This window comes from Psammomys obesus, unplaced genomic scaffold (genome assembly GCF_907164565.1).
Source record: "Psammomys obesus unplaced genomic scaffold, mPsaObe1.curated_primary_1811, whole genome shotgun sequence".
Taxonomy (NCBI): domain Eukaryota; kingdom Metazoa; phylum Chordata; class Mammalia; order Rodentia; family Muridae; genus Psammomys; species Psammomys obesus.
The window spans coordinates 17,201,109-17,219,548 of record NW_026591598.1 but is presented as its reverse complement, the minus strand read 5'-3'; the positions used below and the strand labels follow the sequence as shown (position 1 = coordinate 17,219,548).

At 49.2% G+C, this 18,440-nt stretch overlaps 1 protein-coding gene across 1 annotated transcript in view; it reads right to left on the bottom strand.

Moving 5' to 3' along the window:
* Ubr4 (ubiquitin protein ligase E3 component n-recognin 4) overlaps nt 1–18,440 on the bottom strand; it is a gene marked incomplete in the record, with an annotated part of 113,505 nt that overhangs the window by 17,944 nt on the left and 77,121 nt on the right. The window contains 23 exon segments of the mRNA XM_055611124.1: nt 314–433; nt 829–936; nt 1,904–2,031; nt 2,450–2,537; nt 2,772–2,852; nt 3,536–3,733; nt 4,480–4,601; nt 6,368–6,541; nt 6,818–6,899; nt 7,221–7,362; nt 7,807–7,916; nt 9,087–9,244; nt 9,334–9,463; nt 10,283–10,410; nt 10,556–10,640; nt 10,938–11,028; nt 12,587–12,930; nt 13,614–13,742; nt 13,845–13,970; nt 14,816–14,954; nt 15,280–15,519; nt 17,319–17,512; nt 17,774–17,861. Of these exon segments, the coding sequence (XP_055467099.1) occupies nt 314–433; nt 829–936; nt 1,904–2,031; nt 2,450–2,537; nt 2,772–2,852; nt 3,536–3,733; nt 4,480–4,601; nt 6,368–6,541; nt 6,818–6,899; nt 7,221–7,362; nt 7,807–7,916; nt 9,087–9,244; nt 9,334–9,463; nt 10,283–10,410; nt 10,556–10,640; nt 10,938–11,028; nt 12,587–12,930; nt 13,614–13,742; nt 13,845–13,970; nt 14,816–14,954; nt 15,280–15,519; nt 17,319–17,512; nt 17,774–17,861 (3,205 nt within the window).

Sequence of the window (18,440 nt, the reverse complement as noted above, 5' to 3'; positions counted from 1 at the left end):
GTGGATTGATGTTATCCCCGAGGCCTGACTGCATCAGTCGAAAGTGTGAAGTGTTAACTATGGCACTGCCTATTCAGGCAAGCCATGCCGGGTTCCACTAATGAGCACCTTCAGACTGATAGAACATCTTTGGGAGCTTTGTTTACCCCGAGTGCAAAGGTTTCAGGCTCAGCACAATGACCTCACCCTGAGTAGAGCCTGGCCATTCCCAACATGAGGGAGTTCAGCCATTCTGGGTTGAGCTCAGCTAGCTCCTGACAAGCCCACTGCTGGCGCCCAGTGTCTGTAGGCAGAAGGACCAGGCCCCACTCACCTTGTCTTCACTCAGGGGCTCTGCGTTGGACTCATCTAGAATGATCTCCATGATGCTAAGCACCTGCTCAGCCACAGCCGCTCCTCCACTGTCCTTGCTTTCCTGCTCAGCTACCAGAGCCTGAGGGAGGAGATGCAGTGATGCTCAGGACACAGCCACAGCCCTTCACTGCTGGTGACCTCCACTGCCTTCCATGGTCTCACAGCCCAGAGACTGTGCATGCATGTGTGCATATGCACATCGGAGAGGGAGACAGTGGAAACGTGACGTTCCCGCTCTCATCCTTAGGTGCCCTGAGGAAAGGAACTAATTTCTTCCAGTGTTGGGTCTGTTCTGCAGAATGTCTGCTCTTGGTCTTGAGTCCGCATTCAGCAAAGGGACAGGAAGCTCTGAGGTGCCACAGAGTAGCGTGAGTGTGAGTCATAAGGAAAAGACAGCTGAAGGACCAGGCCTAGAATGAAGACCTCTCAGGATTGCCAAACCTTCCTCCATCACTGAGAGCCCACACTCCTTACCAAGTTTAAGGTCCCCAGCATGACATTCAGAGTATTCATTTCCAGCTTGACCAGCTGTTGCCGGTTGACTTTCACCTTCACACAGTAACTAAACAGCTTCAGCAGCACCTGCAGAGAGAAGCCAGCCCAACTCCATGAGCGCACTCATGGGTGTGACTGTACAAGCAGTGCTGAAGAGGCACCTGCAGAAAAGTGGCTAAGCCAGTGGTCGTCAACCTTCCTATAATGCTGTGACCATTTAATACAGTTCCTCATGCTACGGTGATCCCCAATCATAAAATTATTTTTGCTGTTACTTCATAACCATTTTCACTGTTACTTGATAATGGTAATTTTGCTGTAACTCATTGTATTGTAAATATCTGAAATGCAGGATAGCTCACACATGTGACCCCCCCCCATAGGGGTCTTGACCTACAGGTTGAGAACCACTGCTCCAAGAGGACTTCTCAATTGACAGGCCTCCTGAAGCAGAGACCCTGGCGCTCTCACACCAGGTCAACATCTTAAGTGGCAACATTTTCCCCTATGTGATGGCAGTGACAGTGGTTCTTAGTAGATCAGGTGGTGTCCCAACATCCTGGGCAAATCCAGCCCCAAACAAGACTCTGCACCAGCAGCAGATAGAACATCCCAACACATACAGCCCATGGAGGCCGAGAACCAGGTAGGCTGTTTAAAATGACACCTGCGTATTTGTTCTCATACACCACAGAAGGTAAAGATATGAGTGAAATCTCTATGGTGCCTCTGGAATCCCGACTGGTTAGACAGATGAGCCTCCAAACAGAAGCCTATGACAGCGATCAATAACAGCAGTGACTGGGGGAAACAGTCACTGGTCCATGATACCTAAACGGGTACTGCAGAAGACTGCCACAGCCCGGTGTTTAGAGGGCAGGCCAGGAGGAGAGGCTTAGGAGGCTTAGCTGTCAAAGGCTTGGGATAGCCAGGTCCTTCAGGTGTGTGTGCAGGCGTCTGCTGTGCCACACTGCCCTCCAGGGTCAAGCTCAATGAGCACAGCTTTGTGTAGACAGGCTGGTCCCCTAGTCCCCCTCATGTGCCCCAAACTTACTGTCAGAAGGTGGCGTCCCTGCTTAAAATCTTTGATTCCTGCCAGTCTGTTAAGCATGCATTCCAGACCTCCACACTGGGCCATCACACTGGCCATCTTATACACTTCTTCTTCATCTTCTTCTTCATCTGGAGAAAAGGGAAATGAATGGGAGCAGAAACTGAAATTGGGAGTAAGAGTGGCTAGATCAACAAACACAACCCCTTCCTGGGCCAAGAGCATGTGGCCCTCCCTTCCCCCTATATGACACAATAAAGGCCATTACTGTAACCTATTTGCTCTCACTCCCATAGGAGCCTTGCTCAAAGTTTAAGGCAACAGAAGTTTTCTGCTATTAACCTAAGCAAATACCACTGTCAATGGAACAGAGAGCCAAGGCAGAAAGAAATCTGGACCCAAGTCTGCTAACTGCACCTTTCCCTTGACAGCCTGAATGTTTTCATCCTAACATGTCCAAATCAGGCCACAGACACCTGTCCCCAAAACTGTGGTGCACAGCACAGGCTCTGGGACATAGCGCAGCCCCGTGTGGGGAGAGGGCTGTACCTGTGGTGGAGTCCAGGGACTCGATGAACTCCTCAGTGGCATCACCCAGCAGGCCCCGCATTCGATAGACAATCCTCATGGGCTCTCCCTAAGCAGAGAAAGTTGAAGACAGACTCACAAACAGGCCTCCTCGAAGCTATCTGACCCACATTACCTAAATGTCTCCCAAGCTGACAAGATGATGGATTTTCTCCACACCCAGAAAGGAAGTAAAGCTACAATGGCTACATGAGGGCCATGATGAGCAGCAGTTCACTCGGTTAGTCCTTAAGGCAGCAAAGGCGGTCGGTCCACCCACAGCCCCTGGAGAGAAAGCACATACCTCATTCGTGGTACACCAGACCTTCTTGTAAACCTCAGCCACAGGAAGGTCCAAACTTATAATCTTATTGTTCACAAGGAGCTGAAAAGCAGAGTGGGGGATTACTATAAGGTAAGGGCTCATGTCTACACCTCTCACTCATCACAGGGCCCTGTTGATGCTTACACACTAGAGAAATGCACGTATGTGGATAACAGCCAGCATTTTGTGCACAATGTTGGTGACAAAGACCCTTAAGCCACCATTCAGTCCAGCCTAGACCTGAATGAAGAACTTTTTTACCTTGAGCCCATTTCAGGCTCAGCACCAGAAAAACAGAAAACCGCAAACCGCAAACCACCTTTGCCTTTAGACATATGGGCGGTAACACAAGACCCAAGAAGTTGTCTGCCAGAAGCTGCAAGGTTCCAGGTGATGACGGGGGCTATGACCCATGCACTGGGATCAAAACTCCAGGATTCCTGCGGCTCCATTATCTGCAATCTCTAGAAAACTCTGCCAGAAGCAACAGCGACAAAATCCTACCACCACTCCCAACTCCGCTGTTCCATGCCAAGAATGGATAGAGCCCCTGACAGGCCATTAGCCTTACTAGCAAGCGAGACAGGAAGACCAGAACCATTAGCTCCATTTTGCAAACTAACTTCCTATCCAGTTAATCAGAGATTCAAAACAAAAAACAACAACAAAAACGTCCCACCCAGGTTTGACCCAGTCACGCTCCTTATGTCTTGATGAGTGACCAGCACAGCTTCGGCTCTTACCTCCATCCCACTGTCATCCTCTAGAAGAGCCACCAGGTCACAGTCCTGGCAAATCTTGTTCTTTATGTCCCTCATAAGAGGCCCGATGCCTGGTTCATTGCTGCTATACGGGTTTCCAGGCATCCTGCCCTGTAGAAAGTCCTCTTGCTGGGGATCCTTCTCCAGGGTCACGAAGAACTCAGTGACTTCATTTTCCTCCTAAAGGATAAAAGAGGGACGTGTGAGAAGGGACAGCACAAAATATTTATAGCACTGACCTGCTCTGTGTGCACCAAAATGAAACACAGCAAGTGTGCCGCACCCCTGCACATTAAACATGTTAATAGACAGGTGATCTACACATCACAGAGATCATTCAATACATGATTTGAACAGCCTAAGGATCATGTGCTCCTCACATCTTGGGGAGAGAGCGCCTAACAGAACAAGGGACAAGGAAGGGGCAAGGTGCTGTCTGGTGAGACGCTGATTAGTCTGAGGCCATGCAAGAGTCACCAGAAACTTGGAGCAGAGAAGGGGCTTCTCTCTGTGACATGCTCAGAAAGGCCAACCCCAATGTTCTTTCATCAGTAACTGAGAAGACTGTTGTTTCCTTTAACAGTGACAATGGTCTCTGGACCAGACCACTGGAAAGACACGCATATGGCATGCATGCATAACCCAAGGTGCAGAAGAGGAGGAGGAAGAGGTGACAATATACCCAACTCTCCACCAAAACTGCTGCTGCCCCTGCAATGGGATGTGAGACCTAATTTGAAAAACAGCTAATCCTGGGCCTTCAGGTAAGAAGACCACTGGCTTCTTCCCTCGTTAGGAGGAAAATTAAGAAGCTGGTTCTACTTTTTGTCAGTGGACCTGGCGGAGAAGATACTAAATCACCCACAATGTGGGAAGGCCACTGCTACTGACACCTGTGGGTTGTGGGGAGCAAGCACACTGCTTACAGGGTAGATGATGCTGCACAGCCTCTCAAAGATGAACACAGGAGTCCGGTAGTCATCCAGATTGTAGCGCTTGGCTGTCTCAATGCACACAGCCATGAAGGCCTTGGTTTCAGACTCTGTACCTGCCAGAAAGCAAAGTGGCCAAATGAGTTAGGAAAAAGCTTCATCTGAATGAACTGAGCAGAGACCAAGAAACACTATCACTGCCAGGTGTCTCCTGCTTGGTACGTTTCAATGCTCTAAAAGGTAACCCCAATAGTTCTATAAAAACTGGTGCAGACAGATAGATGGGTCTTATCCTAAGACGACACTCAATGAGAAATCCTCCATCCCAAATCAGTCCCCTACATCACAGAACGTGCTTGTTCTGCTCTCTGGGAGCATGACTTCCCTTAATGAGAAGGACCAAACCTCATTTGACTCAGCACCCCTTTCACCAAAACTGACCCTCAAAGGCAACAAAGGACTTCCCTTCCAGGTAGTCAGGCAGATGAAGTTCACTAGGGTAACTTCACTCCAATTACTTGAAAACAACTTCCAATTATCATGAGCTACAACACTAGAGAAGAATAAAAGCCCACAAAAGGAAAGAATTCAGGGCCTCAGAGAGAAGCAATCACAGAAATGTTGGTCTTAAGCTTTAGTTTCCATGTCCTGTCAGGACCTAAGTGCTTGATACAGAGTCCTGAGTCAGCTGAGATGGAAAGACAGCAGACGTACCCTGTCCCTTCTGGCCACCCCATACTGTGTGGCCAGCAGCACAGCTACACTCTCAGAGTGAAGGTCAACTAGAACTACTTTTTCTTTTCTCCAACTACATAACTGAAAGGAAACTGTCCGTTTTTATAATAATGGTAATGAGCGGGGGAAGGGAGGGTGACAGCTAACAAGTTATCCCCTCCCACATGTGGCACCCAAACTCTACACTCACACAAAGTCTGAGAGGTTGGATGAAGGCATGCCTGGGACAGTCTAGGGGTCCTTACAGAGGCAGTAGTCACAAACCCACCAGAAGACTAGCTTGCATGAGGCCCAAAGGGTGGTTTTTCTCCTCTTTGCTTTTATAGATTTTCACTAATGTCTGTATGGGTCTGTGGGACTGAATATGCATGTGTTTGAAGCACAGGCACCTTCGGAGGCCAGAAGAGGATGTTGGATACCTTGGGAGTGGAGTTCCAGGTGGTTGTGAGCTGCCTAACATAGATGGAGGATCCAAGCCTAGGCCCTGCAAGAGCAGCAAGAGCTCTTAAGCACTGAGGCATCTCTCTAGCTCCTCTTTTAGTTTTATGAGGCAGGATTTTGTCATGTATCCCAGACCAACCCTCCTGCCTCAAACTCCCAAGTGCTGGGACGACAGGCAGGTGCCATCATTCCTGGCTTCTAGAGAATTTCCAGAATAAACTTCAGAAATAGAAAGTCGCAACCCAAAATCATAAAATACTAGTTTGAGAACTTTAAACTTTTGAGTGATCAGGCACAAATATGCTTAATAAATTTCAAGATTAGGAGAAAGTTAAGAAATGGGAAGTCTCTTGGCTATAAAATCTAGAGCTGTAAGAACTCAACAGCAGATTAACAGAAGAAACAGCACAGAAGAGACACAGGGATGAGCAGAGTGGTGTTCACAAGAAAAAGGTAGGGAGTGAGAACACAGCAAGGCCACCGATGATACAGAATGAGTCCATTACAGATGACTGAAGACATCAGCCTGAGACCTCTAACTCTTCCCCTCTCTATGAGCCCAACTCTAGGACTGCAACACCAACCACCACAGCGCTCCTGAGACAGGTTTGTCTCCCAAACCTGAGTCGTGACCTTTCTGGTGCTGTGGTTCTCAGAGGAAAGGCCTATGTGCACCTCCCCAGCTCCAAGCTGCCAGGCCGGCTACCTGTGGTCATGTCCTCCAGCATCTCCAAAAGCATGTCCTGCGTCTCGTCAATGAGCTTTGTCCGCTGCAGCACTAGCTTCCGCAGGCATAGGTACCCATTGAGCACTGTGCCCACCAGGCGGCTCTTAAAATGCCTCTTGATAGACTCCACCTCTACAAAGGAAGAGAGGAGGCCTGCGGGGACAGGGAAAAACTGCTGTAAGATCTCTGCAAGAGAACACGGAAGGCCTGTGCTGGCCAAAGAAACAAGAAAACAAAAAAGCAAGGACAGTCAATGCACACATGCAGAGCAGATGCTCACTGAGCCAAGGCCAGCAGTGAAGAGCTCAAGTGTAGACCCATCTACCAGGAGAAAAGTCCCACAGAGAGGAGTCAGCTGGTACCCAGGGGCATAGGCTCAGGCCTAACATATCCCCAGACACCCACACGAAGGGCTAGGTGGCACTCTACCTGTGAGACTTTTGAGGGCGTAGCCCTGCTGCAGGTCTGTGCTCAGGGTGGCCTCCTCCAGGGCCAGCAAGCGGGCAATTTCCTAAAGAGGATGACAAGCACAGGGTGATCGGGGACACTTCCACCGCCATCCCAGGATGCAACACCAACCAGGTGGTCAAAATAACGTACGTGTTCATTCTAATTCTCAAAAAATGCCTTTACAAGAAGCCAAAGGTGGCTCAAATATTGCTGAGGGACTGTTTAACCCTGAAACAGCTCAAATGCTGGCAACAGACTACCACAGCCATTCTACTTGGAGTAGTCTGAAAAATAATTTCCACAAATGCTGCTTCTCAAGTAAGAAACAACAAAAGTACCTTTCAGAAGTAGAGAAAGGAGAAGTGGGGGAAGGACAAGTCACCTTGGTGATGAGGTTGCCCACATAAGGCAAGACTCCCCGAGCAGCTAGATAGACTTTCCAGTGACATGAGGCGATGAGCTTCTGGTAGAGAGCCAGGTACTCTGCAGCACACTCGCCCGCAACGCTCAGCTCGTCCAGGTAGCTGCAGCAGAGACAGGACAGCTTAGAGAGGACTAACGGTTCCAAGAGCCCAGTGGCTCCCTCCTCTGCATCTACTGTTCGGCCTCCTCCTCCTCCACCTAGACATGGATCCTAGAGGAGGTCATCTGAGAAACCCCACACTTCCCTCGCTGAAAGGATTCACAACACTTCAGAGAATGGCTGCCAAGCCTCTGAGCATCTGTGTCTCCGTGCTCACGGCCCAAGGACTGCAGAGGACAACGAGTGACAATTACGTCTGTGCTCAGAGGCGCTCAACAATACCCACTGCTGTTTTACCACTAATATGCCCCCTAAAGCCCTGTCTGGTTTTTGTGGCAGATATATACCACTTAGGGGCGCCTCCCAACGCTGATCTGTGTATTCACCCGCGAACAAGGGAAAGGCTTAACTAAGCTGTCGTCCTCCCCAACACCCCCCACGGTACCTGGTGAGGAGGTCAAGGACCTGCTGCTTGCGGCTGGGGACAGTAGCAAGAGCTTCCACGATGGTACAGGCTGCCTGCCGTGCTGCCTGTGTTGCTGGGGTAAAGAGTACCTGCCGGACACGGGAGAGATGAGGCTCTTCTTCTTGGCCCACGGCATGAGCCGACGTCTACCAATCCACATTCTGAAAAACCTGTCTGGGGCAAACTGAAGGGTCCACACCACCAGCTAACTCAGCACCCCTATCTGCAGACTGAGAGACTGTTAGAGAGCTCTTCTGCTTCACAGAAGCTTCTCCAAGCAACTCAAGAGAACATATCTGTCCCTAGCTGGCATTAACTTGACAAAGCGCAGAACTATCTCATTAAAAAAAAAAAAAAAGGAGCCTTGAGTAGCTGACTCAAGCCTTAAGTAGCTGATGTTATCAGGCTGGCCTGTGGGCATGCCTGTGAGAGACTGTCTTGACTGTTAACTGATGCAAGAGGGCACAGCACGCTGTGGCTGGCACCATCCCCAGGTAGGTGGTCCTGGGCTATCTCTAAGAAAGCTAGCTTAGATGAGCCTGTGAGCAAGCCAGCAAGCTGCTTCATGTTCCTGCCTTGAGTTTCTGCCCTGCTGACTTCTGTCAGTGATGGACTGTGACTTGGATGTGTAAGCCAAATAAATCTGTTCCTTCTAGTCAATGTTTTACCATAGCAACAGAAGGGAAACTAGAATACCACATGTAAATGAGGGAGGAGAAGTCAAATAACCATTCTCCTTGCAGGCCCTTGAGAGTTCTTTCTTAGGATACCTGTCACGGGGTAAAACTCCAGTTCAGTGTAAGCTGAACATATCTTGCTTAGCAATAGACAACACAGAATGATTCTTTGAGGGGAAAGGTGGGATTGGGGGGTGGTTTGAGACAAGGTCTCATTATGTAGCATAGTCTGGCCTCACACCAAAAAGTCCACCTGCGTGTGCCAGGTACTTAGATCAAAGGCCTGTCACAAAGTTCACGCTTTAAAACTTAAGCTAGAGGGAAGAAGAGAACAGTGGACCTCAATGTCATAGGGCAGCAAGGGGAACGAATGAAGGTGTTGGTTTGCTCCTCTGAGAGAACGGGGAGAGATGTCAGAGAGGACAAACAGGAGAGGTCAGCTCTATTTTGTCCTGTCCCTGTTAGTGGCTGAATGCAAGACCTTCTATTTGAAAGGACGTAAACAGCAGTAAACAGGAAGCAGAGAAACAGCAGAACTGGCAGGTGGAGGATGTTCACAAGGGACCTGTGAGAGGCACTCACCTGCCTCAGCCAGTTGTTGTGGCCCAGCTTGAGATCAAGTGGGGTGGTCCTCTTTCCCCGCCGGCTCAGGAACTGCTTCCACCTCCACAGGTACTTCTCAGTCAAGTAGAGACGGTGGAGCTCTGACTTGCTGGGGGACTTGCCATTGCCTTCTACCCCTGCCAGGCAAAGGTGGCAGACAGGGGTTAAGTATGAAAGCACAGTGGATGCAGAGGCTGTCGAGAGTGGCAGGAGGAAAGGGACACACCTCGGATAGGCAGACACTTCTTCCAGGCTTCATAAGATGCCTTGGGATCCCTCTTGAGCCACAGCTGTGCCTGGGCATGGATCTCATTGCAATATGGCTTCACCGTGGTGAGGGCCTCGACAGGGACATCCTGGTTGAGGAAGCAGCACAAGGTGAGAGCTCGCCAATTCACTTGGGCCCCAGCTTGGACTGACAAACAAAAGACCACATGTACCTCTGATGCCCCAATATGGGTTCTTTCTAACCAATCTGTACCCATGTGAGGAGCATGTCTCCGTGCTGATACTGAGGCCAGACTCGGATGTGCTAACTTCCTACTGCCACATGCACAAGGCCACAGTTACTTGAAAGTGGAGTGTTACTGTCCACTTCGTGAGGACTTATGAGCAGCTTGCATGCTGGGCACCACACCAGATCCTGTCCTGGATACTAATGAAGTCAAACCATCCTCAGATTCAAGGAGTTCACTGTGTATTTATTTTAAATAACATTTCGAGGTGTCACTGGTTTACATCTTAGATGAGGAAACTGAGGAACATAATTAACTTGCATAAAGTTTTGGTATCTGTCACCAGGTGAGCCGTACTTGACCTCGATGGGGCCATGGATGTACACCCATTTACATAAATCACGTGCAAAGTGCAGGTTTAGGAAAGGACATACTGCTGTGGGAACCATGGGCCATCTGCTCCAGCTTTTCAAGAGCCTCGCTCGGCTTTATATTGTTTAGGCTTTTATATTGCTAAGTTTATATTACTCTGTACTTCTCAAAATCCCAATCCACCTCTGCTGAACTAAAGCAAAGACTAGCGCTAAAATAGAGTAAAGCCTGGTGCTCCCCTCAGCCAGTGAGTTGTCTCTGAGAGAGCAGGGCACACTGCTCAGAGACCATGCATGCATGCAGACCTCCCCACCCGCCACCCCCTCCACCCTCTCAAGGTCACAGTACCTTATTCTTCTTGCTGGTTGGGGCAGGAGGTTTAATCAGCTTCTGTAAGATCCGCAGGCACATGAGGGTGATATTCTCAACAACCACTGGTGTTTTGATGTTCACAGCCATGAGGAAAAGGCTGAGTGCTGGGGGTGAGCAGAAGTCACAATCAGTACACATGGGCCAATCAGTACACAAGGCTGCCCATCTTCCTCTGACCTCTTGCCCAGGTCCTGGGACTGCACCTTTCAGTTTTCTGAAAAGAGCCCACATGGATGGCCCCAAGCTCACCACAGCGTAAGCGGAGTTCCCAGCAGCTGTCCTCCTTGGAAATGGAGTCAGTCAGCAGCAGCATCTCATACTGAAGGCTGCTTGCCTAGAAGGCCAAAGAGATGAGGAGAATCAGTGGTGTCGTCAGAGGCCAGGGTCCGGGCGAGGGCTAAACTCTGATTATAGAATTCCTACAAAAATAAGCTCTAGCCATGCATGGGTGTCCTACCAGGACAAGGAGACATGGGAGACCCTATGCTACAGTTTCTAGCTCCTGCTAGATGTGAACTTTGCAAACAGGCCATTCCCTTCCACCTCAGTCTCTGACACTGGCCTGGAGAAGAGGTCAGGGAAACAGAAGGTCCATGACAGAGAGTTCAGAAGGGACAGCTGGTCTACTCACCAGGTCAGGATTGGCCCAGTGGCCCTTCAGTGCTGTGGAGACTTTGCCAATGATCAGGTCATTCATTTGCTGGGTGGCCTCTGGATTGTCTCTGGGGAAGCAAAATTACAAGTCCTGTTAGTCACAGTGAGCATGGCAGGCCCCTCTTCCCACCTAGAGGCTCAGCTTTTTCACCTTCATCCCAGGAACAACAAGACCACAGCTTCTATCTTAAGGGGTCTCTGATGGAAGAAGACTAACAAACCTCTTTTTTAGGGACAGTGATGGAAGGAAGGAGAGCATTGACATGGAGGTTCACACTGCAGGCAGCAGGGTGCAGGAACTGCTGGTGTCCATCTCTAAAGCCCGAGTCCATGCTCAGCGCGGCCCCCATGTCACTTTCTACACAGCACCTCACTTCCCATCTATGCTGCTTCCTAATATTGTCTCTACTGTTATTAAAAGCAAAGTGCACTGTACATCTGAAAACCCAAACATGACATTCAAGACCCTACAGGATCTGCTCTTCTCCAAGAGCTAAGCATTCCTTTCTCCTCTCTACACCACCTGTATCCTTGCTCTCTCCAGCTTTGCAGGCTTCTTCACTCTCAGCATCCTGGCACACACCTGTCTCAGCCTCTCTATTAGCTGTTCCTTCTCATGCAGACCACAGCCTTGCTTCTAAAAAGCCTGTGCTCATGCACTACCCCTCAGAGAAGCCATCCTATACCCAGGACGGCCAGCCCTGTCATGACTGAGTCACCTTATTCTCTAACATACTGGTCATTGTTTATCGCAACAATCTCCATCTAGAATGTAAGCCACTACGTGTCCACAGTGCTTAGCAGAGCCTGCTACTCAAGAGATGTTTAGTATCCAGCTCCTAAGATGTTCCAGAACTGATGCCACAGAGTAACCAGTCCACACAAAGCCAGGTATAAATACTCGTAAGTACTCAACAACATGGTTTGTTACCTACTCAAACTTCAAAAGTATTCTGTTTTTAAGTTATGTGTATGAGTACATGACTGGGTAGGGGTTTCTGTGACATGTGTACAGCGCCTGAAGAGGCCAGAAGAGGATGCTGGATCCCCTGAAACTGGAGATACAGGCGATTGCAAACCACCCAATGTGGGTGCTGGGAACAGAATTCCAGTCAATCCGTTTAAGTGCAGTACACACACTCTTAAACCAAGCCATCTCTCCAGCCCCTAATTACTGAATTCTCACCACCGCTGTGACGCATCTTTAAAGTATTTACCATTACTGGTATTTTTTGGATGAGTCTTTTGTCCAAGGCACGAGGTGTACAGTGCCAGACCCTGAGCCCAGTCCTTTCTGATCCGAGTCTAAGTACTCATCCCTGGGCACCTCTGCTTCTTTTTCCTGAATGCTTTTTTTCTGAGATTTTCTTGAGTCCAAGTATTCCTTCACCTTCTTACCCTCTCACACTAAGACCCATGAAGTTCCCTCAGGACACAGCACCTGAACCGACAGAGCACGTGGACAGAGCAGTCACAGGAACTGACGGTGGTGCTTGCCACACCCACCCACTACCATCCTCCCTCACTTCCTCTGGGCTAAATCAGTCAAGCACTTGGCTCAACTCTTTACTCCTAGCACTAGCATCACTACTGCCACCACCCCAGCGTCAAGGAACAAATTCTGACCTTGTCAGGAGGCACATGAGCTGGCGGACCTCCTCACGAATGGCTGCAGCCCCTCTGCGGAGATTGTAATCAAAGAGCTCTCGGATGAGCCCCTGGGAGACGAGGATGTGCCTCAGGGCTGGATTGGTGGCCAGGGCCCTCAGCAGTGTGGTGCAATGCTCCGTGACGGCCGAAGCACAGCCATAGCACTTGGTGGAGGAGGTATGGCCACAGCCTAAGACAGACAAAGCACGGTACTGGCTGGCAGTGAACGTGGGCTGCACTGATGTCCGAGATGACTTTGTGGCTGCTTCCCTCTGCTGGAGATCATATTCTAACAGCTCTTTGCGTGAAGCAAAAACTTTCTAAGAATGAAAAGAAATTGGCAAAATAAATACACAAATAATGAAGAAAGAGGAAAATTAGTTATGTGTATGATAGCTTCCTAGTAACCCTACCAGTTATTTATTTCATCCTCATTTAACAGGAGAAAACTGGCACTTAGTACGACTGGCAGAATCTGAAATCAGGCTGAACACAGGCTCAAACTCTTCATTGCCACAACCACTATCTTAAAGGGTTAGAAAGTTAGATCTTAGCAAAGCTCATCAGGAACTTAGAGGGGCAGGGTCGCTGGCTGCCCTTCTAAGATGGGGCTCCACTGATAGCCAGCATCCTACCCATGGAAACCACGTGGAAACATTAAAGGCAAACATGGTCCCTCATGGCCAACTGCAGCGGGGGTGCAATGAACCTCCAGCCTGGAAACAGCCAACAAGAGGAAGCAGATCTTTGCACTCATTTTAAAATCCGGAGTCCCACTACTAAACAGAGACCTATCTGCTAATGTCATCCCACCACCATCGTGCTGCTTCTGACTTCCAACAGCTCTCTCTGGCAAGTGGCTGTCATCTTAGGGTGGGAGAACCATTGGTGCAGCTGCTGTGCAAGGGCAGCTGTGCAAGGGCAACACTAAGAACGGGAGCCTGCACGGGGCGAGAGTGGCTCTGAAAGCATATAGGCCCTGCAGGCTGGTCCCACTGCCTACCTGGATGATTTTGGAGAGCTCATCAAACGAGTTCTTGCAGTCTCCACAGTACTCCTGAGCCAGCTGCAGGATGTAGCGATTCACACTGGCTGAAGTGGAGCTGATGCCCCCCGCTGTTCCCGAGTCTTCCTGCAATCCCAAGAGGTCAAGTGTCAGACTTCTGCCTTAGGGATGGCCTCACTAAGGGCAGCCTTCCACTCTTAACCCAAATGCCCTCTGGTCTGGGACCACCTGTGGCTTTTCTGGAGCTGCTTCGTTCACTTTGCAGAGCAGGTTCTCCAGCTGGGGCCGATGTCCCATGAGCTGATGGTACACACGGTCAGCTTTGTCCAGAAGTGTGTTGATGTTTGATACGGCCTAGACCAAAGAGACATGCACTTGATGGAGGGAAGACTTCAGCTTGAAGTCAGATGTGGTGGTGGTACACGCCTTTAATCTCAGCACTTGGGGAGGCAGAGGCAGGTGGATTTCTGTAAGTTCAAGGCCAGCCTGGTCTACAAATTGAGTCCAGGACAGCCAAGGCTACACAGAGAAATCCTGTCTCAAAATAGATAGATAGATACATAGACAGTTTAAAAATAAAACAAAACAAAAAAAACCACTTCATCTGTTTTCCCTCCATGGTCCTACCTGCTAGCCACCTAATGAAACACATATCCTCACCTCAAACTGGGAGCATGGCTCCACACACTGTCCTGTACACCAACGCTAGGAGGTGGCATGCCAGTCTTAATAGCAATGTGCACTATATATGGACTGGGTACCAACAATTCAGTGCTGAGCAGTGACTCATGGCAGGTTAGACACAAACCAGCACAAGTGCTTTGAGAATCTTTGTCCTTCTGACTCCAAAGCCAAATGCCCCACTGTCACCCTGAACAGGCACACCCTTCTCCAGTGCCCTTTACTAGTGGACTCAGCTGAGGCTGACAAAGAGTGGCATGTCACCTGGCTCCTTCTGTCCTTGTAATTCTGAACTGACCTGCTCCTTGAGATGCTCATTTTGCACCAATAACACTTCTCCAGTTCCTATGCTTGAATCCAGCACAGCTTCAGCCACTGTAGCCTCTACCCATCAGCTAGCCCCATATTTGTCTACTTTCTGAGGCTCATTAACTGTGAGTCACTCAGTTCACTACACCAGCGCTCCCCAAAGCTCAGAGCCAAGCCATGGCGGGGGCCTACGCCAGATGTGGCCTTACCTTCTTACGATCTTCTTCGTTCTCGATGGGATCTACTGCGCAGCAAGGCTTGGCATAAAGCATGAAGTCAAAGCGGGCGTATTTACAGAAGCCACAAGCATTGCAGAGGAAGGGATCCTTTTCATCATAGTTGATGGACCTGAAGAACCAAAGTGCTCAGGTCAGTGGGAACTAAGGTTTAAGGGCGAGAATAAGGGAAGAAATGCTGTGTCCACTCAATACTCTGGAAACAATTACAGGAACTACTGAAGGGGCCATGAGCAACAGGTGAGAATGACGTGAGCAGCCTGTGACTAGACTACACACACATGCACACACGCCATGCTTTTTTTTACTTCTCCCCACCCACAGACCACTGTACTCCCATCATCCTCTAAACCACAGGGCACCAGATAGGGACCTTGCCCATCCTGCTACAGAAGAGAGCACAGAACAAGCTTGCCCAGGCCTATAGGACAAGTTACCTGCACTTGTGACACTGGTATACATTCTCGCCACAGTTGCCACAGACACCTGGGTTGGCGGGGACAGAGGCACTGCAGCGAGGACACTGAAGGGTCTCTGTGGAGGCCTGGTAGTTCTCATAGAAGTCTGCAAATTCGATCATCAGGTTAGAGGCCACAATGGGCAGAGGCAGGTCAATCTTGACTTCTGTCTGTCCAGGTGTCAGCTGAACTTTCTTGGCTTTGTGCCAGCGAGCAGGCCTGGGAGAAAGAACAAATGCTATTGAACAGAAGCTGAAGCTTCCCATTTGACCCTCAGTGACAACAGACCAATGGAGTGAGAAAGGCTACCCTACATATTTTCCTAAGGCAATTAAGTGGCTTACTCAAAGGACAAAACAATTTTCCCTTCTGGTTTTCTCTGAGAAAAAAATAGGCAGGTGCTTCTCCAGGGTCTAGTCAGTAAACCAGTCCTCATCCCATATTCAAAGAAACTTCTCTTTGCAACAGACAGAGACCAGTACAGAAAAGCACAGCTGATCAAAGTGCAGGGTTGTGAAGCCCAGTCCCAACTGAGAAACCTATAACACAACCCCTGCTCAGGGATCATCTCAGAAAGAGCAGAAGAGCCAGAGGACAGGAAGTTTACTGTGACATTGTGTCTCCCAGACACGTCAAAAAGCTACAGCCATACAGCTTCACCTACATGGCTGCCTAAACAACCCTAAGAAGACAAGAGCAGTAGACATGCTAATGTAGATGGGAGAAAGCTCAGGGCCTCAACCACAGACAGAACTACGGGCAACAAAGGACTGCTGAGAGCAGGAGAAACAGTCTTCCCAGGGAAGAGCACACCAACTGGCTATCCAGTACCAAGTGGTAGTCCTGAAATCATTTATCCACAGCGGACATTATACAGACTAAAAAGGTGGTATTTATATATTGAGAAATATGTACACATGCACATACAACAATTAAAGAGTAAAGAGGCCATGAATTTGAATGAGAGCAAGGGGGGTAACATGGAAGGGGTGAGAGGGAGAAAAGGAGGGGGGGGGAATGATATAAGAAAATCTTTAAATTATTATGGTAACTTGAGATTCCAGAAAAATAGCAGCCCTCCTATCATGGACAACAAGACTCCAAAAGCATGCCATAGGCCAACTACCCCAAGACAGCCAGTGACAGTGGCCAGCGGACTGCTCATCTTGAAGGAAATGTGAGGGCTGTCGAGAGGCAACCAGGAAGAGCAGGGTCTAGCTGTGGACACAGGAGTACCCTATGGGGAAGGAGACAAGGTGGCAACAGTGTAGGCTGCTTACAGCCATGAAGTCAGAGCTACGCCGTATCAAACGCTTAGGAGGTGTGAGCGCTGCGCTCAGCTCTTCACAGAAAGACCCTGAGAATGGAAACTTCTCTCTTATATCATAGAAACTGAAATGAAGCACTTCGAAGTCACACGGCTAGGCAGAGCTGTGCGTGGAGCCACTCTACCAAAAGCTGTGTCCACACAGCCTTACAGACAACCAGTGGCCTGCCTCTGGGGGGGGAGTATATGAGAGGCAGCAGCCCTTTCAAGGCTAACTACTTCTCCAAGAGCAGACTTTAGGTACAGATCTGAATCACTGGGTTCTGTGATGCTACTAGTGCCGCCAGGCCTATGACATGCCCAACCCACACTCTGGGCTACAAAGACCCAAAGTGGACACAGACAAGGAGACAGGCACACCCAGAAGTGGGAGAAAATGCAGTGGAGAAGACCCTAGAAGATACTTTCTGCTGTGAGCAGATGCATGGCTGCCTTACCCAGAATGCCAACCACTTTCCAATGCACTAGCTTTTCCATACGGTAAGAGAACCAGGAGCCCCCTTTTCAATGCTCCCACCCGGGCAGGCTGAGAGAAACTTTCATTGCTCCCCAGGGACCCGCTCAATGCTTCTAAAAGTCATTGCTCAGCCTCAGAAATTTGTTTCACTGCTGTCCCTGTGTCAACACTGCTGTGGCTGAGAGGACGCCAGAGCCCCTGGGCATGTCTGCTATGCACCCTGAAAAGCCATACTTGTTTTTCAACTCCACGATGGCCTGCACAGTGCGGTTGTTGTAGTACAGGTTGATAGTTCGCACCATCTTGGTCCGCTTCAGGTCCCCAATTTTCACTGTCACCTTGCTGATGGTGTGACTTCCAATGAGCTTTACAACTTGCTGGGTGGTGGTGTACCGTGTGTCCACTTTAATGGAAGACAACTTGATATACTAAATACAGGAGTAAACAAAACACAACACAATGAGCATTAGTCCGACTACTTTCTTCAAAGTTGATCAATATAACCCCTCTCCACCCATAGATGAAGTTTTTCAGTTTCTATTTAAGGGAGCAAGTGTGGCGCGCAAGAATCAACAGTGCCAGGCGGCAACCCCTGCAGGGAAACCCTGCTAATACCAGTAACCAGTCTTTGGGAATGAGAACCTCAAGCACAGAAACCTCAGGGCTGTTCTGCTCAAAATATTACTTACACAAAATGGCACCTCGGGATTATTGCACACCAGGCAGGGGTCGCTCTCCAGGTAATAGCCATCGAACTCCACTAAGCCAGACAAAGTGCTGTGGAAGAAAGCAGTTCCTCTATCAGCAAAATCTCCTTCCAGAACCATGCCAAAGCCATCTACCACTTTGTCGTGTCCCCGTGAGCTAAGGCAAAGGGACTGTAGCTCAGATAGGCACAGGAAGAAAGGTCAGCCAAATAATCGCCTCAGGTGCTTCTTACTTCAAAGCTCATGTGCAAATCCAGAAAGGAATTAAAGCCTCACTTAGAAAAGTCATGACTAAATTGACTATTTAAAAAGATTCCTAAGTTATGTTTAAAATATACAAATTTCATGCTATATAAATAATACTCAATAAAGCTGCTCTCTAAAACTCACTACTGAGGGAGCCAGTAAGCACAAGGACTAGAGTTTAGATCCCCAGATCCAACATAAATGCTCCATGTGCATGGCACTTCCAGCACCTGGGGAGCAGAGCCAGGATCTAAAGCAATCTGGCTAAACTTTCCACATCAGCAAGCGCCTCACCAAATAAGATGGAGAGCAACTAAGAGCCTGGGGGCTCTACATGCTGTACACGTGTGCCTGCACACGAGAACAGACACATACCACACACAAACACACATTTAAGAAGTCA